The sequence below is a fragment of the Strix aluco genome, chromosome Z (genome assembly GCF_031877795.1).
Source record: "Strix aluco isolate bStrAlu1 chromosome Z, bStrAlu1.hap1, whole genome shotgun sequence".
In the NCBI taxonomy this organism is placed as follows: domain Eukaryota; kingdom Metazoa; phylum Chordata; class Aves; order Strigiformes; family Strigidae; genus Strix; species Strix aluco.
In genome coordinates, this window is record NC_133971.1 from 10,408,958 (window position 1) to 10,430,091 (window position 21,134).

Below are 21,134 nucleotides of genomic sequence, written 5' to 3' on the forward strand. Positions count from 1 at the left end.
TTTTTTTTTTTTTTAAGTCACATAATTAATCTGAATTTCTAATTCTCAAACTATATTCCTGTGGAAAGATTAATGCAGTGAGTTGACAGGGAATCCCCAAGGTCATGAATTTAGCAAGATGAGAAGGAACTTTGCATGTGGTACAGTCAAGAATCCTCAGCTGTAATAACCAATGCTTGCAAAAAAAAAGAGTAATGAGATAGATAACAAAACTCGTGTTTCAAGCTTTAAAGCAAACTCTAACTCCTGGGATTTAGAATTCAATCTTTATGGAAGCAGATTATCCTCTATTCCCATCTCTATCTGTTCTGGGGTTTTTCTTTCTCAGATATACATCTTGTGGCTATCTTAAGGGCAGATTATTGTATTGGATAAATTGTATCTCGGATCCAGTATATCATTTACTGTACTGAGACTGCACACACAAACGTTTATGTTTCCTGTACAGCTGCAAACATTTCTTAAATTTGCTCAGAGATTATGGGAGGTGGTGTCAGGAAAAACAGAATGAGTTACCCTGAACTGTAGTAAGTGCTCTAGCCATGTTGGCCAATTTGAAGGGCATGAGTTGTGTCAAACACTTGGGACTCTCTTTTCTTTTTCTGCCATTGAGTTGATAACATCTCTTGCAGTCAAGTTTTAAAAATAACCAGATAGATTTTTGTGTCCAGCGAGACATTTTAAGACTGTGGGTCCTTTGAGTGTCATGGCCTGCAACATTGATTACAGCCACAATCACAGGCAAGCACAACACATGAGTGCTATACAAAGAGCATGTTGTGAAACACTCTGTTCTGAAGTGTGGTTTTATTTTCAGTCCTGGTTTATTTGAAGTCACTGAGAAAACGAATACATGTACATTTTGGGACAGGTTTTCAAAAGGTCAAAAAAGCACTGGGCATTTAGCCCTTTGGGAAACATAGTGTCCTGTTGAGAATGCATTATCGGAAAATTGTGCCTCTTTTGTGACTGTTGACCTCTTTGAAAAGTGTGGCCTTCAGTTTTATTAACAAGTTTTAATCAATCATTTCTTTAAACTCAGTGCTGACTTATTTCTCAACTGTAACCCAAACAAGTGGTTTAGGTCAACCAGCAATAGAATTACAGAATCACAGATTTGTCTAGGTTGGAAAAGACTTTGAAGACCATCTAGTCCAACCATCAACACAACATTAACAGTTCCCAACTACACCATATCCCTAAGTGCTATGTCAACCCTACTCTTAAACACCTCCAGGGATGGGGACTCCACCACCTCCCTGGGCAGCCCATTCCAACGCCTAACAACCTGTTCTGTAAAGAAATGCTTCCTAATATCTATCTAAACCTTCCCTGGAGCAACTTGAGGTCATTACCTCTTGTTCTATTGCTTATTACTTTGTTAAAGGACTCATCCCCAATTCTCTGCCACCTCCTTTCAGGTAGTTGTAGAGGGTGGTGAAGTCTCCCCTCAGCCTCCTCTTCTCCAGCCTAAATGTCCTGGTTTAACCAGGATAGGGTTAAGTTTCCCCAGCAGTGGGGGAGGAGCTCTAGCCGGGTTATTCAGATACCATGTGGACGTCACATCCTGGCAGGTCACGTTTTCCAGGTGCGGGAGCGCGGTGCACTCGTGGTTTTGTACACCGTGCTTCCCACTGCTGTATTTGGTAGCTATTTTGCTCTGTTCATTGCTATCACTATTACTGTTATTGTTATTGTTGTTGTTGGTTGTGTTGCTATTGCATTGTTGTATTAAACCTTTCCTTATTTCAGTCTTGGGGCTTTGTATTTCACTCCCTTTGTGGAGGAGGGGCAGCGGCTGCGTGGTCTCAGATCCCGGCAGGGGCTAAACCACCACACTAAACAACCCCAGTTCCCTCAGCCGCTCCTCGTAAGACCTGTGCTCCAGACCCTTCACCAGCTTCATTGCCCTTCTCTGGACACGCTCGAGTAATTCAATGTCCTTTTTGTAGTGAGAGGCCCAAAACTGAACACAGTCATTGAGGTGCAGCCTCACCAGTGCCGAGTACAGGGGTAAGATCACTTCCCTGTCCCTGCTGGCCACGGTATTTCTGATGCGGGACGAGGAGCTTGGGGCAGGAGTTAGCTGAGCTCATTGACAGAGCTTTAAACTAGATGATCCTGAAGGGTATAGGGGTCCAGGAAGGCTGGACAGTCTTTAAGAAGGAAGTCTTAATGGCTCAGGAACAGGCAGTCCCCAGGTGCTGTAAGAGAAGCCGGTGATAGAGAAGACCACCCTGGCTGAACAGGGAGCTTTGGCTGCAACTCAGGGAGAAAAGGAAAGTTTACAGCCTTTGGAAGAAGGGACTAGCCACTCACAGTGATTACAAAGATGCTGTGAGGCTGTGCAGGGCAGAAATTAGGAGGTCTAAAGCCCAGCTGGAAATTAATCTGGCTTCAGCAATCAAGGACAGCAAGAAATGTTTCTACAAGTATGACAAAAGCAAAAGAAAGACCAGGGAGAGTGTCCATCTCCTGCTAGATGCAGGAGGAAACGTGGTAACAAGTGATGAGGAAAGGGTGAGGTGCTTAATGCCTTCTTTGCCTCAGTCTTTAATAACAAGACTAGTTGTACTGAGGGAATCCAGCCTCCTCAGCCAGAGGACAGAGACTGGGAGAATGACCCCTCCCCCAATCCAGGAGACAGTCAGTGACCTACTGCATCATGTAGACACACACAAGTCTATGAACAGGAGCCAGCAGTGTGCCCAAGTGGCCAAGAAGGCCAATGGCATCCTGGCTTGTATCAGAAATAGCGTGGCCAGCAGGGACAGGGAAGTGATCTTACCCCTGTACTCGGCACTAGTGAGGCCGCACCTCGATGACTGTGTTCAGTTTTGGGCCCCTCACTACAAAAAGGACATTGAATGACTCGAGCGTGTCCAGAGAAGGGCAACGAAACTGGTGAAGGGTCTGGAGCACAGGTCGTACGAGGACTGGCTGAGGGAACTGGGGTTGTTTAGTCTGGAGAAGAGGAGGCTGAGGGGAGACCTCATCGCCCTCTACAACTACCTGAAAGGAGGTGGCAGAGAATTGGGGATGAGTCTCTTGAACCAAGTAATGAGTGATAAGACAAGAGGTAATGACCTCAAGTTGCTCCAGGGAAGGTTTAGACTGGATATTAGAAAGTATTTCTTTACAGAACGGGTTGTTAGGCATTGAAATGGGCTGCCCAGGGAGGTGGTGGAGTCCCCATCCCTGGAGGTGTTTAAGAGTAGGGTCGACTTAGCGCTGAGGGATATGGTGTAGTTGGAAACTGCCAATACTAGGTTAAAGGTTGGACTAGATGATCTTCAAGGTCCTTTCCAACCTAGATGATTCTGTGATTCTGTGATTCTGTGATGTAAGCTAGGATACCATTGGCCTTCTCGGCCACCTGGGCACACTGCTGGCTCCTGTTCAGCCGGCTGTCAATCAACACCCCCAGGTCCCTCTCTGACTGGCAGCTCTCCAGCCACTCCTCCCCAAGCCTGTAGCACTGCTGGGGGTTGTTGTGGCCCAAGTGCAGCACCCAGCATTTGGCCTTATTGAAACTCCTACAGTTGGCCTTAGCCCATCGCTCCAGCCTGTCCAGGTCTCTCTTCACACCCTCCCTACCCTTGAGCAGATCAACACTCCCACCCAACTTGGTGTCATCTGCAAACTTACTGAGGGTGCACTCGATCCCCTCGTCTAGACCATCAATAAAGATGTTAAACAGGAGTGGCCCCAAAACCGAGCCCTGGGGGACACCACTCGTGACCGGCTGCCAACTGGATTTAACTCCATTCACCACAACTCTTTGGGCCCGGCCATCCAGCCAGTTTTTTTCCCAGCAAAGCGTGTGCCCATCCAAGCCACGAGCAGCCAGTTTCACCAGGAGAATGTTGTGGGAATTGGTGTCAAAGGCCTTACTGAAGTCAAGGAAAACAACATCCACAGCCTTTCCCTCATCCAGTAAGCGGGTCGCCCTGTCGTAGAAGGAGATCAGGTTTGTCAGGCAGGACCTGCCTTTCATAAACCCATGCTGACTGGGCCTGATCATCTGGTTGTCCCGCACGTGTTGTGTGATGGTACTCTGGATGAGCTGCTCCATCAGCTTCCCATTCACCAAAGTCAGGCGGACAGGCCTGTAATTTCCCAGATCATCCTTATGACCTTTCTTATATATGGGTGTCACATTGGTCAATTTCTAATCTGTTGGGACCTCCCCAGTCAGCCAGGACTGCTGGTAAATGATGGAAAGCGGCTTGGCGAGCACCCCAGCCAGCTCCTTCAGCACCCTCGGGTGTATCCCATCCGGTCCCATAGACTTGTGTGTGTCTATGTGATGCAGTAGGTCACTGACTGTCTCCTGGATTATGGGGGGGTCGTTCTCCCAGTCTCTGTCTTCTGGCTGAGGAGGCTGGATTCCCTCAGTACAACTAGTCTTGTTATTAAAGACTGAGGCATTAAGGACCTCAGCCTTTTCCTCATCAGTTGTTACCATGTTTCCTCCTGCATCTAGCAGGGGATGGAGGCTCTCCCTGGTCTTTCTTTTGCTTTTGACATACTTGTAGAAACATTTCTTGTTGTCCTTGATTGCTGAAGCCAGATTAATTTCCAGCTGGGCTTTAGACCTCCTGATTTCCGCCCTGCACAGCCTCATAACATCTTTGTATTCACTGTGAGTGGCTAGTCCCTTCTTCCAAAGGCTGTAAACTTTCCTTTTCTCCCTGAGTTGCAGCCAAAGCTCCCTGTTCAGCCAGGGTGGTCTTCTCTATCACCGGCTTCTCTTACAGCACCTGGGGACTGCCTGTTCCTGAGCCATTAAGACTTCCTTCTTAAAGACTGTCCAGCCTTCCTGGACCCCTATACCCTTCAGGACCAACTTCCAAGGGATTCTGTCACTCAGTTGCCTAAACAAGTCAAAAGCAGTTGCCTAAACAAGTCAAAATAGGAGTTGTATGACCAAATCCCTGTACAATATTTATACCTCTTATTATCTAATTACCTATGAACACTAACTTTGGCCTGTGTTTAGCTCCTGTGCATTTAAATGATTTAGCACTTTGTGACATTTCAGCACAAGGCACCTTATGGAAATTAAAAATATGAAGAAAATTCAGAACAGAGAGTTAAGTTTTTGCATTGGTTATTAGTGCATGCTGGGATATCATGCCAAGTTAAATATAATCATCTGCTGTAAGTCTAGCCTAGTACTCAAACATGAAAAAGCTATGTGCACTTATAGGACTGAATGTGCCCATTACATCCTGTTTAGTTCTAATGTGACCAAAGTAGTTGCATTTAAATTTCAAGTGGCCTTTCAAAATAGAAGATTAGCTCCTTCACTAGAAAACACATACATTAAAAAAAAAAAAAAAGACCCCAAAAAACAAACACAAAAAGCTTTTTCTGCCCTTCTGTCAAGAGTTTCAATGATCGACATTTTCTTACTGTGATTTTTCTCCTAATTAAACGTGGTGATAGTTGTATGTTGTTATTCAGATTTAATCAGAAATAATCAAAATAGTTGTGCAAAGGCTAAGGCACTTCTGTAAAATTACCAATGGATTGCATGTTTGGTAAACTGTTTTAATACTGAACCCTTAGGCAGTGGAAAGACAGAAGGAGGAGAAAGTTTTAAATTACCAGTGAATCCTCAGGTGAGCAATGTGGTAACTGTGGGAAAAGGTGGAGCATGGGGGAAAAGGCTTAGAAAATAAAAAAATTGAAAAGGGCAAACGTTTTGCAAAGGAAGCCTGGCGTACAGGCTGACAAGCAAGTTGCAAACCTGGCCTACATGAAGGAAGCAGATGTGGGAGATGAAGCATGGGACAAATGGGGGCAAGGAAGAGAGCTTAGGAAAGTTGGCTCTGCTCCATAAAGGCTTCCAGTGCCCCTCTGGGTTAAGGATAGCTCTGAAATTTTTGCCTTTGAGGTAGCCATTGGGAATGGATAGATAAAAAGTCCTTCTAAATAAATTAATTAAAGAAGTTTTCTTCCTTATGTGCGTTTGTGTATTTTTTTATTAGTTTGATTTGTGGGGTTGGGAGTCCCTTTGGTCTCACAAATTCACCCCTAACTTAAGTAGATAAAAAATTGTAGAAATGTTTCCTTGTCTTGCTGGGTTTTTTACCTGCTTATTTCCAAACACAGTTGTCTGTTTTGGTACCAGGTTAATGACACAATGGAAGTGGCTGTTTCCAGCTGAATAATGCTTAGAAGAACATAATAGAGATAGAACAGTAGATTATTCCTTCCCAGTGGATGGATATACAGAGCATTTCTAAAATAATACTACTGTCAAATCGCTGTCAATTTTTAGATTAAACTGTTTAAAAGTAGAATTTGTCTAAGGGAATGTATTTGGGCCAGTCCTTATTTTACCTGGCTTGGTGTAAAACAAGTAGCACCAGTGTACTTACACTGATTGTGTTACAATTTTAACTGCTCTTGCAATATCACTCTTTTATATGTGTGCTCTCATATGTTTGTTTTCTGCGTGTCTCTCCACTCCTCCTTGCCCAAGAGAAGTTTGTGTATTTATTGGAGATACTGGAATACACATTGAACATAAACGTGTTGTTTATTTTCTTAGGATTTGAATTTTTTGAAACAAGTGCCAAGGACAACATTAATGTCAAGCAGACATTTGAGCGACTTGTGGATATCATCTGTGACAAAATGTCAGAAAGTCTGGAGACGGATCCCACAATTGCTGCCAGCAAGCAAAACACACGGCTAAAGGACACCCCTCCTCCACAGCAGCCCAACTGTGGCTGTTAATGCAGCTATCAGCAAAGGCAGCTCCAGTGGTTCTGTTGCCAACAGAGTGTTTATGAATGGTCTATATGCCTTTATTTATACTGTCTTATTAATTTATTTGGGAGAAAAGTCTTTTATTTTACATCAGCAGCTGGTCAAGTATGTGTAAGGAGATAGAGAGGTTTTTAGTTTGAAAGGACAGTCCATTTTTTAGCATCTGGCTTTTGCATGCAGGATGGTTATTAACTTCTCTTTTCTTTTTACTGTTTTACATTACGCTTCCTTCAGCTGGTGCCATGCCCTCAGACCACATTTGCCTAGAATTGTCTCTTGCTTCATCAGTTTCAAATTATATAGTTGTATCCTTAGTGTAGTGGCCAAGGTGTTTTAGAATAAGCTTCTTGATGCCACTTATATTTTGTCCTGACTGAAAATCAATTTAGAAATATTCCTTTAGTGAACTAATCCCTCATTCTGTCCAGATCATTTCTATAAGGGACAATTCCTGGAGCATATTGCCTTGGCAAGTCTACACTTATTATGTTACACATCATGACTGATTAGGAATTGCAGAAGTTAGAAAGAAGTTAGTTCCTGGACCCAAAGCCACCAAACTTCCATCTGAGTTTCCAACTGGATGTGGGTATTCATTGTAGACCCTCAGACATATTAGGTACTTCATCCTGTTTGGATAACTAGTATGTTTACATTTCCATGGGAGCTGCATGTCTATCTAACACCTTTCTGAAACTGGACTTAATTTCTCGTTTCACCATTACGGAGATCCCAGTAGTACCTACCCCAGTAGTGGAGGGCTGAGTAGCTCTTTCCATTTCTACCTGCATGAGATATCAAACACACAGTTCTGTATTAACTCTGACAGAGCCAAATCCATTACACTCAGTAGTTCATAGCTAAAAACTGTCTTGTCATGTTGCTATCAAACCTGCATACTTAAATTTTCAGGAATTTCATCTCCCATTCAGTCACTGAGCCAACCATTACCACACTGGTTACAAACACCTGTATTTTACTCAGACCTATTGCAGAAGTGCTGCTGGTGTCAGTGAAATGGAGTTTGACCTTATTTTTATTTTGATGAGGATAGCTATTTGGACAAGACAATCAGAGTTTCACAAGATTTTTAAAAACTTTAGGAGTAATTAAAAATTGTCAACATTTCCAGTGTTAGGCTGAACACGTTCATAAGATCAGCAAAAGGCTGTGAAGATAGCAGGATAAAGTACACAAATTCTTTTTTAATAAAGTGTTAAAAATAGTCATATTTCACAGTTTAAGAGTGCTCTTCTAGTAATTGGTGGCAGTTTCTTACATCTGTGCCCTGGAGTACTTTGTACAACAGCTTTACTTGCGTCACAGTGACATTTTTTGACTAAACAGCATAATTGAAGAAGCATTAACTGTTTTATTGTTCCAGTTAGACAGAATTTAGGACAAGGCTGACATTTCTTAAACTGTCTCCAATGGGAAAAATCAGAAGACAAATTAAAAAAAGAAGTAACACAAGGTACTGCAAACTGCTCACAACTGCAAAGAAATCCCTCTACAGACATTATGGTTTTTTGAAGGTAATTTATATAATTCCTGAAATACTCTAGGAGAAAATGATCACTTTTTTTGTACTGATTAAATAACCTATATACACTTTGACACAGTAAAAATTACTTCCAAACACATGTAGACACATGTAAAATGGATGTGCCATCAGGCACTACATTGGCTGCCTAACTTAAATGGATAAATGTTCTTTCTTCAGTCTGGGGTTTTAAAACATGTCTGTCCTATTAGCTAGTTTACTTAAGCACTTGTTTTCCCAGTATACATGGAGACTAGACTTAACTTGTTTACTTCCATGAAGAGAAAGCACTGTCCAATTGGGGCGATGAGCAGCCAGGTGGAAGAGGCATGTATCTCAACCATAACCCTGCCTCTCTTCAGGGATGTTGCTTTTCTCTCCCCCATCTAAGGCAGCATGTTGATCACTGCTGAGAGACTTTCATTGATACCTCTTCACCCGCTAGGTACCAGCTGCTTTGGAAGAAGAAGTGATAAGAAGCTGAGGAAGCTTTGTGTGAGATGGTGTGCAGTTTTCCATCCTTTTCTTGTTATGTGCAGTTATTCCTGCTGGAGACAAATGAGCAGGGAAGCCTTGAGACAGCACTCAGCTTCAGCGCTCAAGTCCTTTAGAAAAAGTATAGGTTGTATTATTAGTCTGAGTCATCTCAGGTGAGGCAGGGGGAGAGAAGGACATAGTCACATCTTACATGAGTTTGGGCATATCCTGGATCATGCAGCATGGCTACCAGTGCAAGTATTTTTCCAGCTTTCCTCTGGGATGCTTGCTGCAAAATTGCACCTCCTGTGCACATTGTAATAAGGAAAAAAAATCAAGATGCCCCTTGCTACAGCCACACCTTGCTTGCACTCCACTGCAATGAATTCAAGACCCTCTCTGCCTCTTTATGACCATGTAAACCTCTAATCAGTGGTGGCAATACATTATTGGCATATATCTTTTTAAACAAATTGAGTGATAGATAAATAGTTCTTTAATTAAATAGGATTAATTAATTGCTTTTCATTTTGCATCAAGTCTGGGCAGAAAAGTGACAGCAAAATCTAAGAGTGGGAATCTCTCTTTCACGTTTCTGAGACAACTAACCTCCCAGGCCTCCAACATGTTTGACCTTCTGCATGGGATGGAGAGGATGGAGGAAGCAGCTGCCAGAGTAACATTGTTCATTAGACTGCCAGCCATGTATGATAAGGAAAAGGCACATTTGAAGTACAGCAGGAGAACCAGTCAGTATTTAAAAGCTCCTAGGATCTTTGTACTGGCACTCAGACATTGTCACAGAGTTCCAAATTAGTCAGATTAATTTTTAAAGTGTTCACATCAAATCCTTGAAGGTTTTCAAGACCAGACTGGCTAAAGCCCTGGGCAGACTGCTCAGACCTCTTAATAAACACTGTTCTGAGCAGGAGGTTGGGAAGGATGACCTGCTGATGTCCCATTGAACCCAATTTATCTTACCATCCCTTCCTCTGAAATTGAAAATGTGTGGAAATTCAAGTAGACCTTTTCTTAACAATCAGGGTTCCCTACCATTGGAAAAGTAGGGTTTTATTTTCCATCACAGGTTGGGTTTTGCAGCCACATGTTTCACAGCAATATTGAGTTTTCTGCTGTAAAGTTTGGTCACATTTAGATCAGGAGCATCATGGTCTCAGTACCTCTCTCAACTGGAACCTGGCTATTGTAGAGAAACCTAAAAGACAGAAAGGCTTTTGAGAAGTAATTTACTATCCCTCTGCCAGACATTCTAAAAATTTAGTTTGAATTCTGAGGAAACTAGTAAGATTTGGATTTTAATTCTATTTAAAATTTTGCCTTGGCCTGTTCATAGGGTAGGATATCCAAAAGCAGCCTGTGTCAGTCTAGTGTGGCTCCTTCAATCTAGTTTGGCTCCTACTGACTTCTGTGATGGAACTGCAATTTTCTTAAATACAAGTAGAGTTAGGCTGAACACTTCTGGAAATCCCATCCCAACCTGACCAAGGGCCAAAATTTAAATAATCAATGGTTTGTTCTTCACATGTATCCAATAGTCACTGATTATGAGTTGTTGGAGGAGACAAGCAGGATTTGGTTAAATCCCTGATCTATCCACTGCTGTAGCACAGTTCCATCAAAAGAAAGTACCAGGCTAAAAAGAGTTATATTCTAGTGATGGAAAAGGGCTGGATCATTAAATCGAAACCTAGGATAAGAGATCCAAAACTACTTTCAGCCTCATAACAATTCTTGATGTAAGTGTGCTTGCACACTTTGCACTAATTTGTTGTCATTCTCAGCACAGAAATAAGACTGAATGTCGTGGAGCCTTACCGGTCCAGTCCCCTATAACACCTTCGGCTGAGATTTAGGTCACTTTTTGAGATACAGCAGTTGACACACAGAGCACATTACATTTCTGAGAGAGGGTCCTGAGCTCCATGGTGCCAGCTGAACTAATACTGCACAACACATTTCCAAGTTATGATCTAGACTAAAGCTTTTAGCAACAGGCTAATGCTGTGCATGGGTAATGCACCAGCCTTATCATGCTCTGACAGTGTCTTGCTTGTTGCATGTTCAAATGAGTGCTTAGAAAATGCCTTGGGAGCACACAAGAGCATGGGATGTGACTGGTTCCTGTGGTGCCTCCTGGCACCAACCTGCTGAACGCAAGCCCTGCTGGGTTGAACCTTCAGTTGCATGTTTTTGATTCTGATAAGAGTTCATGTTCACAAGCATTCTGGTCCTTATAGCGCAACTAACTTAATACTGTATCTTTTTGTTGTTGTTGTTGGTTTGTTTATTTAGACCTGTTTGTTTGGTGTTTGAAATGCATATGAACTAGCCTGATTTTCTGTCAGAAAATACTCTTTCACTCTGAACAGCTGTGTATGTGACTGTTACCTGGAAGTGTTTGTTCTTTGTGTTTATACTTAATGTAATGCCTAGAGAAACTACCTGAGCAACTACATCTCTGTGGCCTTTCCAGAGCATCAGTCTGAAAGATTAAGTTTTCTTCCCAGTCTGCTCAGCTCTGTATATTCAGCTGTACCATGTGCACCTTCTTTATTTTATGAATGAAGTGTTATTTCAGGATGCACAAAATCTGCTGGAGTTTGATCCTAACTTCAAGAATGCTTTGCATTTGTAATTTTTAGGAAAAAAATGATCTTACAAATTCTACACCTGATAATGATGCCTTTGTTTCTTCAATAGCAGATGAATGATGCTGCTTTTGCATTCCAAAAGAAGCCCCCATCCGAAATTTCACCCCTCCCCAACTACTCTTTTCTATATTTGTTTGTGAGAGGCAAATTTTATTATTTGCATTTTTAAGGGCATTAACAAAATTACTGTTCTGCTGATGGACAGATTCCTCCTTGGCCTGTTTCATACAGACAGACACACAGTGTATGAGCCTAGCTCTCCTTTAGGATGACAGATTTAGCAATGTGAGACCATGAGTATGCAAATCCTCACAGATAAACCCTCAGGGGGTGTAAAGCAACATGTCTTCACTTATGCCAACAGGGGAGTGAGTTTTGTTGATTTACACCATTTAATCCATAGACATAGTCTCTTAATCCATACACTCTGACTCCAGATTCTCCAAGGTTCATTATTTATCAAGTCTTTTTTAAAGATGCAACTCATTTCAATTATTTAAATTATTAGTACCAGTTTTCTTTATTAAGGGGTAAATTTAGTTCACCTTTGCAATTTAAGCTTTTATCTTTCTATTTTTTCCTCATTTTTTTTTACTTTGTTTATCCATGGATGTTCATTGAAACAGAAATTGTAACTACATATGTATAGTATACTCAGTATACACAGCAGTACATATTTGACACTCATTTAGTTCCTACTCTTACTTGTTCATGTTCAGTGCAACCTTCCCTAAATGCCACAGTAGAAGTTATCCATAAAGTCTCAGCACCAGAAATCAGTTGGGTTACACTTGCAGACCATAGGTTTATTATCCACGGTTCCAGCAGATGTAGGTGGCTTGTCATTTGTAGAATAAGGTACCTGGTATTTGATTTGGGGGGGAAGCAAAAGTCCTAATCTTCCAGTAACTTCAGGATCATGCATAACATGCAGAAATGAAAGCTAGAGATTCCTTACCACTTCTGGCGATAAATTTCCTCAAGTAATTCTGACATGTACCTGCAACTAGTGTTAAATTAAATGTTCGTGCTGTAACTCCTGTTTAATATTTTGTCAGTAATGTCAGATGTGTCGTGGCTCGGTTGGACTGTCAGAATGTGTAACCTATATACTAGTGTTTGTAGAATTCAAATGTCTTAAGTGTTGCATGAAAATATGTTATAAAAATAGATATGTTTTCTATTTTTGAATACCTCAAAACTGAGGAATCATGGGCCAATAAGTGCAATATTTAATTATTTACTCAGTGTATATAAACGTGTGAAAGGGAGAAGTGTCATGTGTGTGTGATAAGCTGTTGATGACGCCTGTGTGGCTTAAGATTTCCAATAGATGTATGTGTCTTGTAGTAAAATTTATATAGTAAACACTTTGCCAGTGTAGTGTAAGAATATTCTTAAGTCATTTAAACTATTTTTCATATATAAGACAATGGTAAAAGGTATTTGTATGTTTATTGCAAGTGCATGTCAATTTTACTTTCAGAGTTGCAAGTGTCCTGTTTGAAAATTATCATGTTACACTAACACTAGTGGGACAGTGCTTTCAGTCAGAAGATGCTTGTAACCATTTCTAAACTATCTGCCTATATTTTTAAAGCATGTTCTCTAGAGGCATCAAAAGAACCCCCCAGAGCTCAGCAGTTATGGTGAGTTATTTATTCTTAAAGAATCGGGTACATGCTCTGTCTGCCTGTATCACATAATATCATGTGGGCATGTTTTCTTTAATCTGACACAGATAACTCATAATACTTATCTGAAATATCAAATATGAATACCCAATACTCTTGCAGATGACTCAGCAAACTTCATTTGGTGCCCTGAGTTAACATTTTTGGGAACAGCTTAAGGGTCACAGTCAGAATGGTCCAGCACAGTAGATGGTGACCTTAATTAGTGACTTCTGCCAATTAAGTTTCTTAACTTTTCTAGATCCTAAAGATGGAAGATACATCCTTAAATATATTGACCTAGACTCTTCACTCAACTGTTACATGGCCCTCAATGTTGAACAACTCCACTGTTAGCAGTAAATCTGAGGTATAAATCAAATCCAGCCCAAACAAAATCCGCCCCAGAATCTAACCTTGAAATTAAAAGGAGACATTAAATCATTTCTTTTTCCTTTCCTGCTATCCTTGCATATTTCTAATAGTTCTCTAAGCACACGAGGAAGGCCATTCCTATTCAGCAAAACCCTTGGATACATCTGGGACCTTAAACTCTGGATCACTGATTGGCCATGTGTTCCCAGCTGTGCCCACAGACTCTGCATATAAATTCATTCTGTTAATTCTTGCTACATCTCTGGTTTCAAAGGAACATGTCAGGAATTTGTCAAATAGAGATAGGCTAATGAGTCTGGGCCAAGGGGAGTAACTGGTTTTGCTGAACAATTTCATAACAAATTATTTTCATTAGTACCACATTGAAAGGTATATAAGTAGATTTTTAGTTTGATCTGATGCATTTTTCTGACAATGTACAAGGTTGATTTAGGTTTGGGGTTTTTTTAAATTAGCTTCATCAGGAAAAGAACGAAACTCTTAAGGCCTACTAGAGACCACTATCACAGCTTTCCTTTCTTATGGCATCAAACAGTTTCTCTGAGAAAGTAAAGTAGCCAGATTACATTAAGTAGCACAGGACAGTACTTGCAATGACCTGAGCAGCCCTCAAAATTCTCCATTTTTGTACCTTCTGCCATGAAAACAACTGCAAAATTATACAGGCTGGAGTGAAATGAAAATGCATGTGGAGAGAAATTTGGGATTGCTTAATAAAAAAGGGAAATTCTTGATGTCTTTGTAGCTGAGCAGCAGACAAAGTAACAGTCATAATATGAGGTACCACTTAAATCCAGATATACAGACTGCTACAGGACTGAGGATGCTTTACCTAAACTTTTTATTGCTAAGTGACCTGACTGTTCAAGGGCTGGCAGATAATTTTACCTAGCATTTTTATCATTCCTCATAGACATGTGATTACACACACAAAGATAAATGCTTACCTTGAGAATATGTAGTTGTTTTGGCTCCCTCAAGCTAACTTGCTTGCTGAATTGTTCTTGAAGAAAATTTGAAGTACTTGCTTAGGATACATTTGTGAGGGGGTGAGACTCAGTCTGTCCCTCCTCCCCTGACTCCTACTACAATATAGTTACTGTGGTTCTAAAAACTATGTTAGTTTAAAATTCTGCTGGGTGACATATTTTGTGAATCTTCTGCATACATCCACGGGAGCTCTTGTCTGAATGTGAAGTACAAGTTTTATCCATGTGCAGAGTTTTAATTCTATGTGAAGGTAGAGACCATGTGTATTCCATTGGATATTCTGTTTGTATGTGACTTCTGTATACCAAGTGGATTTTGTTTGTTCAATTTTTTGTTCGATTTTTTTTCCTTTTGCAATTACAATAAATATTCAAGAGACTATATTCATGAATATCTCAGATGTGGTGACATGGTCTTACCCCCCCCCTCCTCCCTCTGTTTATTTCCTTTCTCTTACTAAAACTGGGAGAGAATTACTTCAGTTTTGACAAAATAATGGACAATGATACCACAGCTGCAATAATTAATTTCATTAATATCCTCTCAGTAGCACTGGTGAGTTGCAGTTCTGTCTGAATCCCACAGAATTCACTGGAGACTTTGCCTTAGGAGTCTACAGGAGAAAGATTAGACATTTCCCACACTGTTGTCTCAGCCTATATGCTGACCCTTTAAAATGGGGCAAAATTTTTATTTTTGACATTTCACTGTATAAACTGTTAAACAGTATCTGTGCCTTTTGGATGCTGTTATTAGTTGGTCATGACATCTTAGCCTCAGTGAGGCATCTCAATTGCTGTGGGTCATATTTCACACAAGTTGTGATATATCACTGTCCAGGTACTGCTTTTTTCCTAGACACACACAAACCCTTGTGCTAGTTTGAACCCTACTGTGACTCCTGAATTTATCTTCCCTCCATGTAAGTCCTAATCTTCAACCAATCTGTTGAACAGGTTGCACTGTCCCCTGTGCTCCCCAGCTCCTGGTTGAAGGAGTCCACCTGCAAACTCCTTTAGCACATGTTCCCTCTTGTTGTTCCACTGTGTTTCAAACAAGTTCCCCATTTTTTCTACTATGTTTACACCTCATCTGCAGAGTAAACATTGCCTGATTAATGTCTGGTTCTCACTGAACACCAAGCACTTCCTAGCTTATTGCCTGGGATCCTGTATCTCTAGGCAGGTTTCTGCTGAGGGGTCTATCTGTGCAGCTGACTGCCCTCATTCATAGAGCTTCTCTTTCTGGCATGGACTCTTGTAATTTAATCACCTCATTCCTCCAAGCTACCAGCAAACCTAATATCTTCTCCATTGACCTTCCTCATTCCATTGCTCTGTGAGATTGGCCCTAATGTATTTGCTCTGCCTACTAAGGTGAGCTAAAGACAAGAGAATGAGAGGTAAGAGGGACAGGATAACAGGGAAGGAACAGACAACTTCTGATGGATACCTTGGAATGAAAGAATTTTTGAACTGGTGTTATTTTTAATGTGTTGGGACTTTCAACACATAGAACTAGACTAGAGAAAATCACAGACGAGTAGATGAGCATGGTGATCTACTAGGATAAAACCTGTCTCAACAACTAGTGTTTCTTGCTCAGCAAAACACATTTTTATCTTATTTCCAGTCAGAAGGACAGATACAGAGACAGAAAGTTCCTAAACACAAAAGAAAAAGACGTCAGAAAAGATGCTGGAAAGGGGAGATGTAAAGTGACACAGAAAAGATCCCTGACTTTGAGTAAGAACAGGCAAACAGGCAGAATGTCCCAGTGAAGTGAGGGCAGATGGCTTAGCAATGTGATTCACCAAAATCCAGAAAGGCAAACTGGGCTTACACCCAGCTGAAGGGACTGAGAAGGCTGAGGCAGTTAAGCGCAAGGAGGGTTAGTTGTTTTTTGTACAGATCCATGCAACTTGAGCTGTAAAGCAAGAACCAAAGGTGCCTTCAAAAATCTTATGAAGTGCCTTGCTGTGTCTGCATGTCTGTCTGCACTCTTCCAAGATCCTGAAGAATTAAACTGTAATACAGAAGATTTTCAGCTTAACTGGTTGACACCAGGAAAAGATGTGCTTTAAGCCATGGTGAACTCGGGTCATCAGTGGCAGGCATAGGCGATGGGAAGCTGGTGTGAAATCCTGTCCTCCATGACATCCTAGTCAGAGGGTCTGCTTAGGATCTGGTCCCAATGCTCCACTGGGGCTCAAGAAGCTGGAGGTGCTGGAGGAGTGGTAGGATGAGGAGTCACCCAGCCCAATGAGTGACCAAGCCTAAGAGTGAGCTCAGGCAGCTCTGCAACCCACTGAAGGGGGATGGAAAATGAGACCAGAGACCGCTCCAACTGTACAAAAAAGGTGTGGAAAGGCCAAATCCCAGCCAAACCCCCTGTTGTTAGGAACATAAAAAACATCTTTTTGGAGGGTTAGAAACCCTAGTATTACACTCTTCACTTCCTAACAGTTGCCCCAGGGAAGGGTATCTGGGGTCTTCTCTAAGCAGGAACATTCTCTCCTGAGGAGATACTGCCTCTTCTTCACATCCAAGCACATGCAAAGAGTGACCTTGGGCAGGCAATTTATCACCCTTAATGACACAGTGCAGCTAGCCCAATACAACTTGGCCAGACACGGACACAAGCATGCTCATAGCAGAGCAACCTGGCTCTGTGGCCCATGCTGGCTTTTCTGAGGACCAAAAAAGTGCGTACACACTTGTTTCACACCAATGCCTGTGGTTAGAAAATAAGTCTATGAATAACTGTAGAACATCTGGGGATGCCACGCAGGATGTCTGCTTCTCACTAGCCTCTTAAGATTTTAAAGCTTAAATAAAGTTTTAGGAATATAACATCAGGCAGCCATTTTTTAAAACCCTGCCCTGCTTTTCTTTCAAGAAGATGAACCCTAAAAGCAAAGGCTTTTAGGCTTACTGGCAACAGTAAGTCTTAATCTTTACTGTTATCTTTAATACTCAACAAAGCAGAAGAAAGCTTAGCCCCTGACTCCAATATTACCAGATCATTTGCAGGTCAGCAATGCAATGCATGCAGCTTGCACTTCACACACTGCCCAGCCAGCCTTGCCCTGCAGCAGCGAGGCAGCCATCAGCTCAGGCAACATCTGGTGGGTGTCTCGAGTGGAACTTGCCTTTGGGCCATCTCTTTTATTTCTGTTGGGGAACAACATCAGAAATTGTGTAGAAAATAAAGCCTATTTCAAATTGCAGTTTCTCTCTTCAGTAATTAACAATAGCAAGAAGAGTTTTCTGATGTCTTCCCTGCATGAGGGCACATAACTGTCTGCATGCCACCTGGCAAAGCAGAAAAACACTAAGGTTTTACCATATAACTAAAGTCAACATGCAACAAATGTTACATTACATCTATGCAGGATAAAACCATCTGCACTAGCATTATTGACAAGCTGGTTAAACAGCCACCTTTCACCACACATGGAATGGGGACCATCTACCAGGACAGAGCTACTTCGTGGTCACTTCAAGGCTACAGGAGGTCATTTAACCCAGGGCACACACAGGATTTCAGTCACAGCCTTGATTTCATGGTTCCTATGCTTTTGATCAACAGGCTAGCTGCTATCTGCCTTTATTATATGGGTGCTTTCCACATCATGGTATTAGGGGACATAAGCACCTGGCCCTGGGATGAGAATTCCAGTCTGGAAATTGCCTAATCCCCCTTCTGCATGTGACTCCTTGTTTTCTTCTACTAATTATTTTCCTGAAATATAATAATAGAGATTCCTGAAATATAAGAGCAGGGATTTTTCCTATTGCATTAGCAAATAATGTCTTTTCTATTACATTTCAGAGGGAGCCAAAAAGACAACAGCTAAGCCTTCTCTCTTGCATTACCAATCATCCTGGCTAAAGGTAATATAGGCCTGCACAGTCCCATAATGCAGAAATCACTAGCTCAGAGTGGCAGGCAACTGCTACCAAAGCAAAATGGAGAAATCACAAAACTACATCTTGGAGATGTGCTGACAACAGACTTTCCCCATCCATTGAGCTCAATGGTGGGCTAACCTCATGATCTTGGGTCACTGGCCGTGGTGCCTCAGTGCTAGGCAAACAGATGCTCTCTCCCCCATTCCCCACTTATATTCCAAAGAGAAATTGTGACCTTTTAGTGCTGGGATTCTGTGAAGGGAATCTTATTTTTTGAAAAATAGGTCACATAACCAGAAGAAACATTCACTGTACAGGAAAGGTGCAGATAAATGGTGCGCTCAAATAATAAGCCACGGTGTATGTGCATCATGATGATGATGAGAGTCAAGTCACAGCAGGAAAAGGCAGCTGGGCCTGGATGGTTTTGATGACCACAGATACCATGCAAAGCCACTTCCAAGTATGAGCAACGGAAACTATCATCTTGTGGGCAGCCTCTTTCTTGGTCATCTGTTTGCCTTCAGCAAACCTTCACCATTATATTTCTGAGCACTGCACTTGCTCGCAAAGTGCTGCTTCAGCCCAAAAAGTGGGGAGCCACACACTCAGGTAATGGTTTCATCTCATAGTGCTAAAAGAAGGCATGGGGAAAGGGAAAGAGGAGGGTGGGTCTACGAGAGTGAAGTTAGTAAATCAGGAATGACCCCTTTGTCCCAGGGCTTCTAATAAGTCAGAGCCCTGATGTGTGCAGTTGGTAAAACCCTCCATGGGTCTTACACCCTGGGCTACGTGCCCCTGAGTACAGAGAGCACACAGGTTGGTCACTAGGTCTTGCTGCTGCAGCCCAATGCTGCTGTGATCAGCACGGCCAGTGCTCAAATTAGTTGGGTTACTTCAGCATAACATTGAACTCCCTGGTGCTGATGCACTCATCGAAAAATCTTGCTTTGTTCCTTCTGCCTCTGTACTTTTCTTGGCACTGAAATGAAAATCAGGTGCCAGAAGTGTCTTCTAACTGACCATCGTTTCTGGTCTCACAGCAAGAACCAGCCCTTGTGTTACCCAACACCCCATACAGGTGTTACTGGCTCAAAGCTCTCCCAGCTCCCTCCCAGTCTTTTTTCTCCCCAGGCCCCTTGGGAGGGAGTGGCAGGTGCCTTTCTGCTGTGTGGTTTATAATTGCATTAGATAGCCCTCTAATGTGTGTGTGCCACAAACACACTTCGCTGCGCATCGCAGTTGCCTGGAGCTGCCTGACAGGGACATGTCCTTGAACCTGCCAGACAGCAAGGGGAGACACAGGCACACAAGGAGAAAATTAACCTTTTTGTATTAAGTTGCCTAAAAGAAAGCGATTGAGAGGAATTCGGATCAGAAGTGACTTTCCTGACTGAGGCTGAGGGGTTGCCACTGGCCTTTTCCTGCATGCTGGGGAGATCTGCTTGCCAAAGGGGTGTTTGTTATTTATTACTTTTGTATTTGGTATGGGTATTACTGTGAACACCAGAGCATCCACCCACATCCCCAGATTACACTCCCCTACCTGGAAGCCATTTAGAAAGGGCCTGGCTCAGAAACTGATCCCACCCAGCAGCAACTTCAACCATCAAAGCTGGGGTTAACAGGGCAGAGGCTGAGGTATGCACAGAGCAAGGTGGGCACCAGAGCTGATCCTGGGCACAGCCAAGAGGCAGGATGAAAAAGGGAAGCTTTTGGGTATGCAGCTGGATCTGGGAAGCAGAGGGGAAGTGACAGTGGAGGTGGCATGTGCATGCAGAGCTGTGGGAAGAGCTGGTAAACACCAGGACAGGAGAATCTAGATTTCAGATTATACCTGATAAAGGGGGCAAATTAAGCAATCTGGGGAATATGAAGAGGAGGAATGAGATGGAGGAGCTGACAGAGCACCCTGCTGATGGGAGACAAGAGTGGGGTCTTGCTGCAGAGCTGCTGAGGACACCTGTGCAGTTGCAAGTGGTTTGGAAGCTGAATGCCACGTTGAGATGTTCATGGGGACTCGAAGGGCTCCCCAATTTTCAGCAAATGTGTGTAAAATACTTTGATTAAGACATGACAATTTTTTGTTTGACTTAAAAATGAGGACAAAACAGGTCAAAATACTGTAGTCCTTTACAAAGGCCAGCTCTGGGAAATAAACAGTCTGAACATCTTTTGTTCAGTAAAGGAATCCCGTTCTTCAAACAGCAAAATTTTTTTTCAGATCATTTTGCCTTGGGAGCAGTTTTGTCATTTCAACTTTCATGGGAAGAAGTTTCCATTTTTAACCCACTCTCTCCACACCAAGCTGCTGCTCAGCCTGGTCAATAGATTGAGCTGCCCCATCATGTGAAATTCATTTTTCCCATCACTTTGATCTCTGTCGAACGTCAGGCCTGAGCACCAAGCCAGGCTGCGTTTTCCGGCTGCAGCATTGCCCCGTCATTCCCCGCGAGCCACAGGGCAAGCAGGCGGGGTGATGCCTAGGAGCTGCTCTCCTGATCAGCACAAGAGCTGAAGTGGGGGCCCAGCAACGCACACTGCTGCGCCAGTGACAGTCACTTTGACCACCCTCCTCTGTGGGTAAGCCCCTCAGCTGTGTGCCAGAGAGGGACCGCTGGGGAGCAGGCTCTACAGACGAGCATTACTGTACCCCAGGAACACCCCACCTCTAAACCCAGAAGGG

The 21,134-nt window shown here is 42.5% G+C and overlaps 1 protein-coding gene across 2 annotated transcripts in view; it reads left to right on the forward strand.

Moving 5' to 3' along the window:
• RAB3C (RAB3C, member RAS oncogene family) overlaps positions 1–14,925 on the forward strand; it is a 137,781-nt gene extending 122,856 nt beyond the window's left edge. For both annotated transcript variants that reach the window (XM_074812780.1, XM_074812778.1), the window contains one exon: positions 6,563–14,925. In XM_074812780.1, coding sequence (XP_074668881.1) covers positions 6,563–6,750 — 188 coding nt within the window. In that variant the 3' untranslated portion in view covers positions 6,751–14,925. The remainder of the gene's footprint in view (positions 1–6,562) is intronic.
• The last annotated feature ends 6,209 nt before the right edge of the window (positions 14,926–21,134 follow it).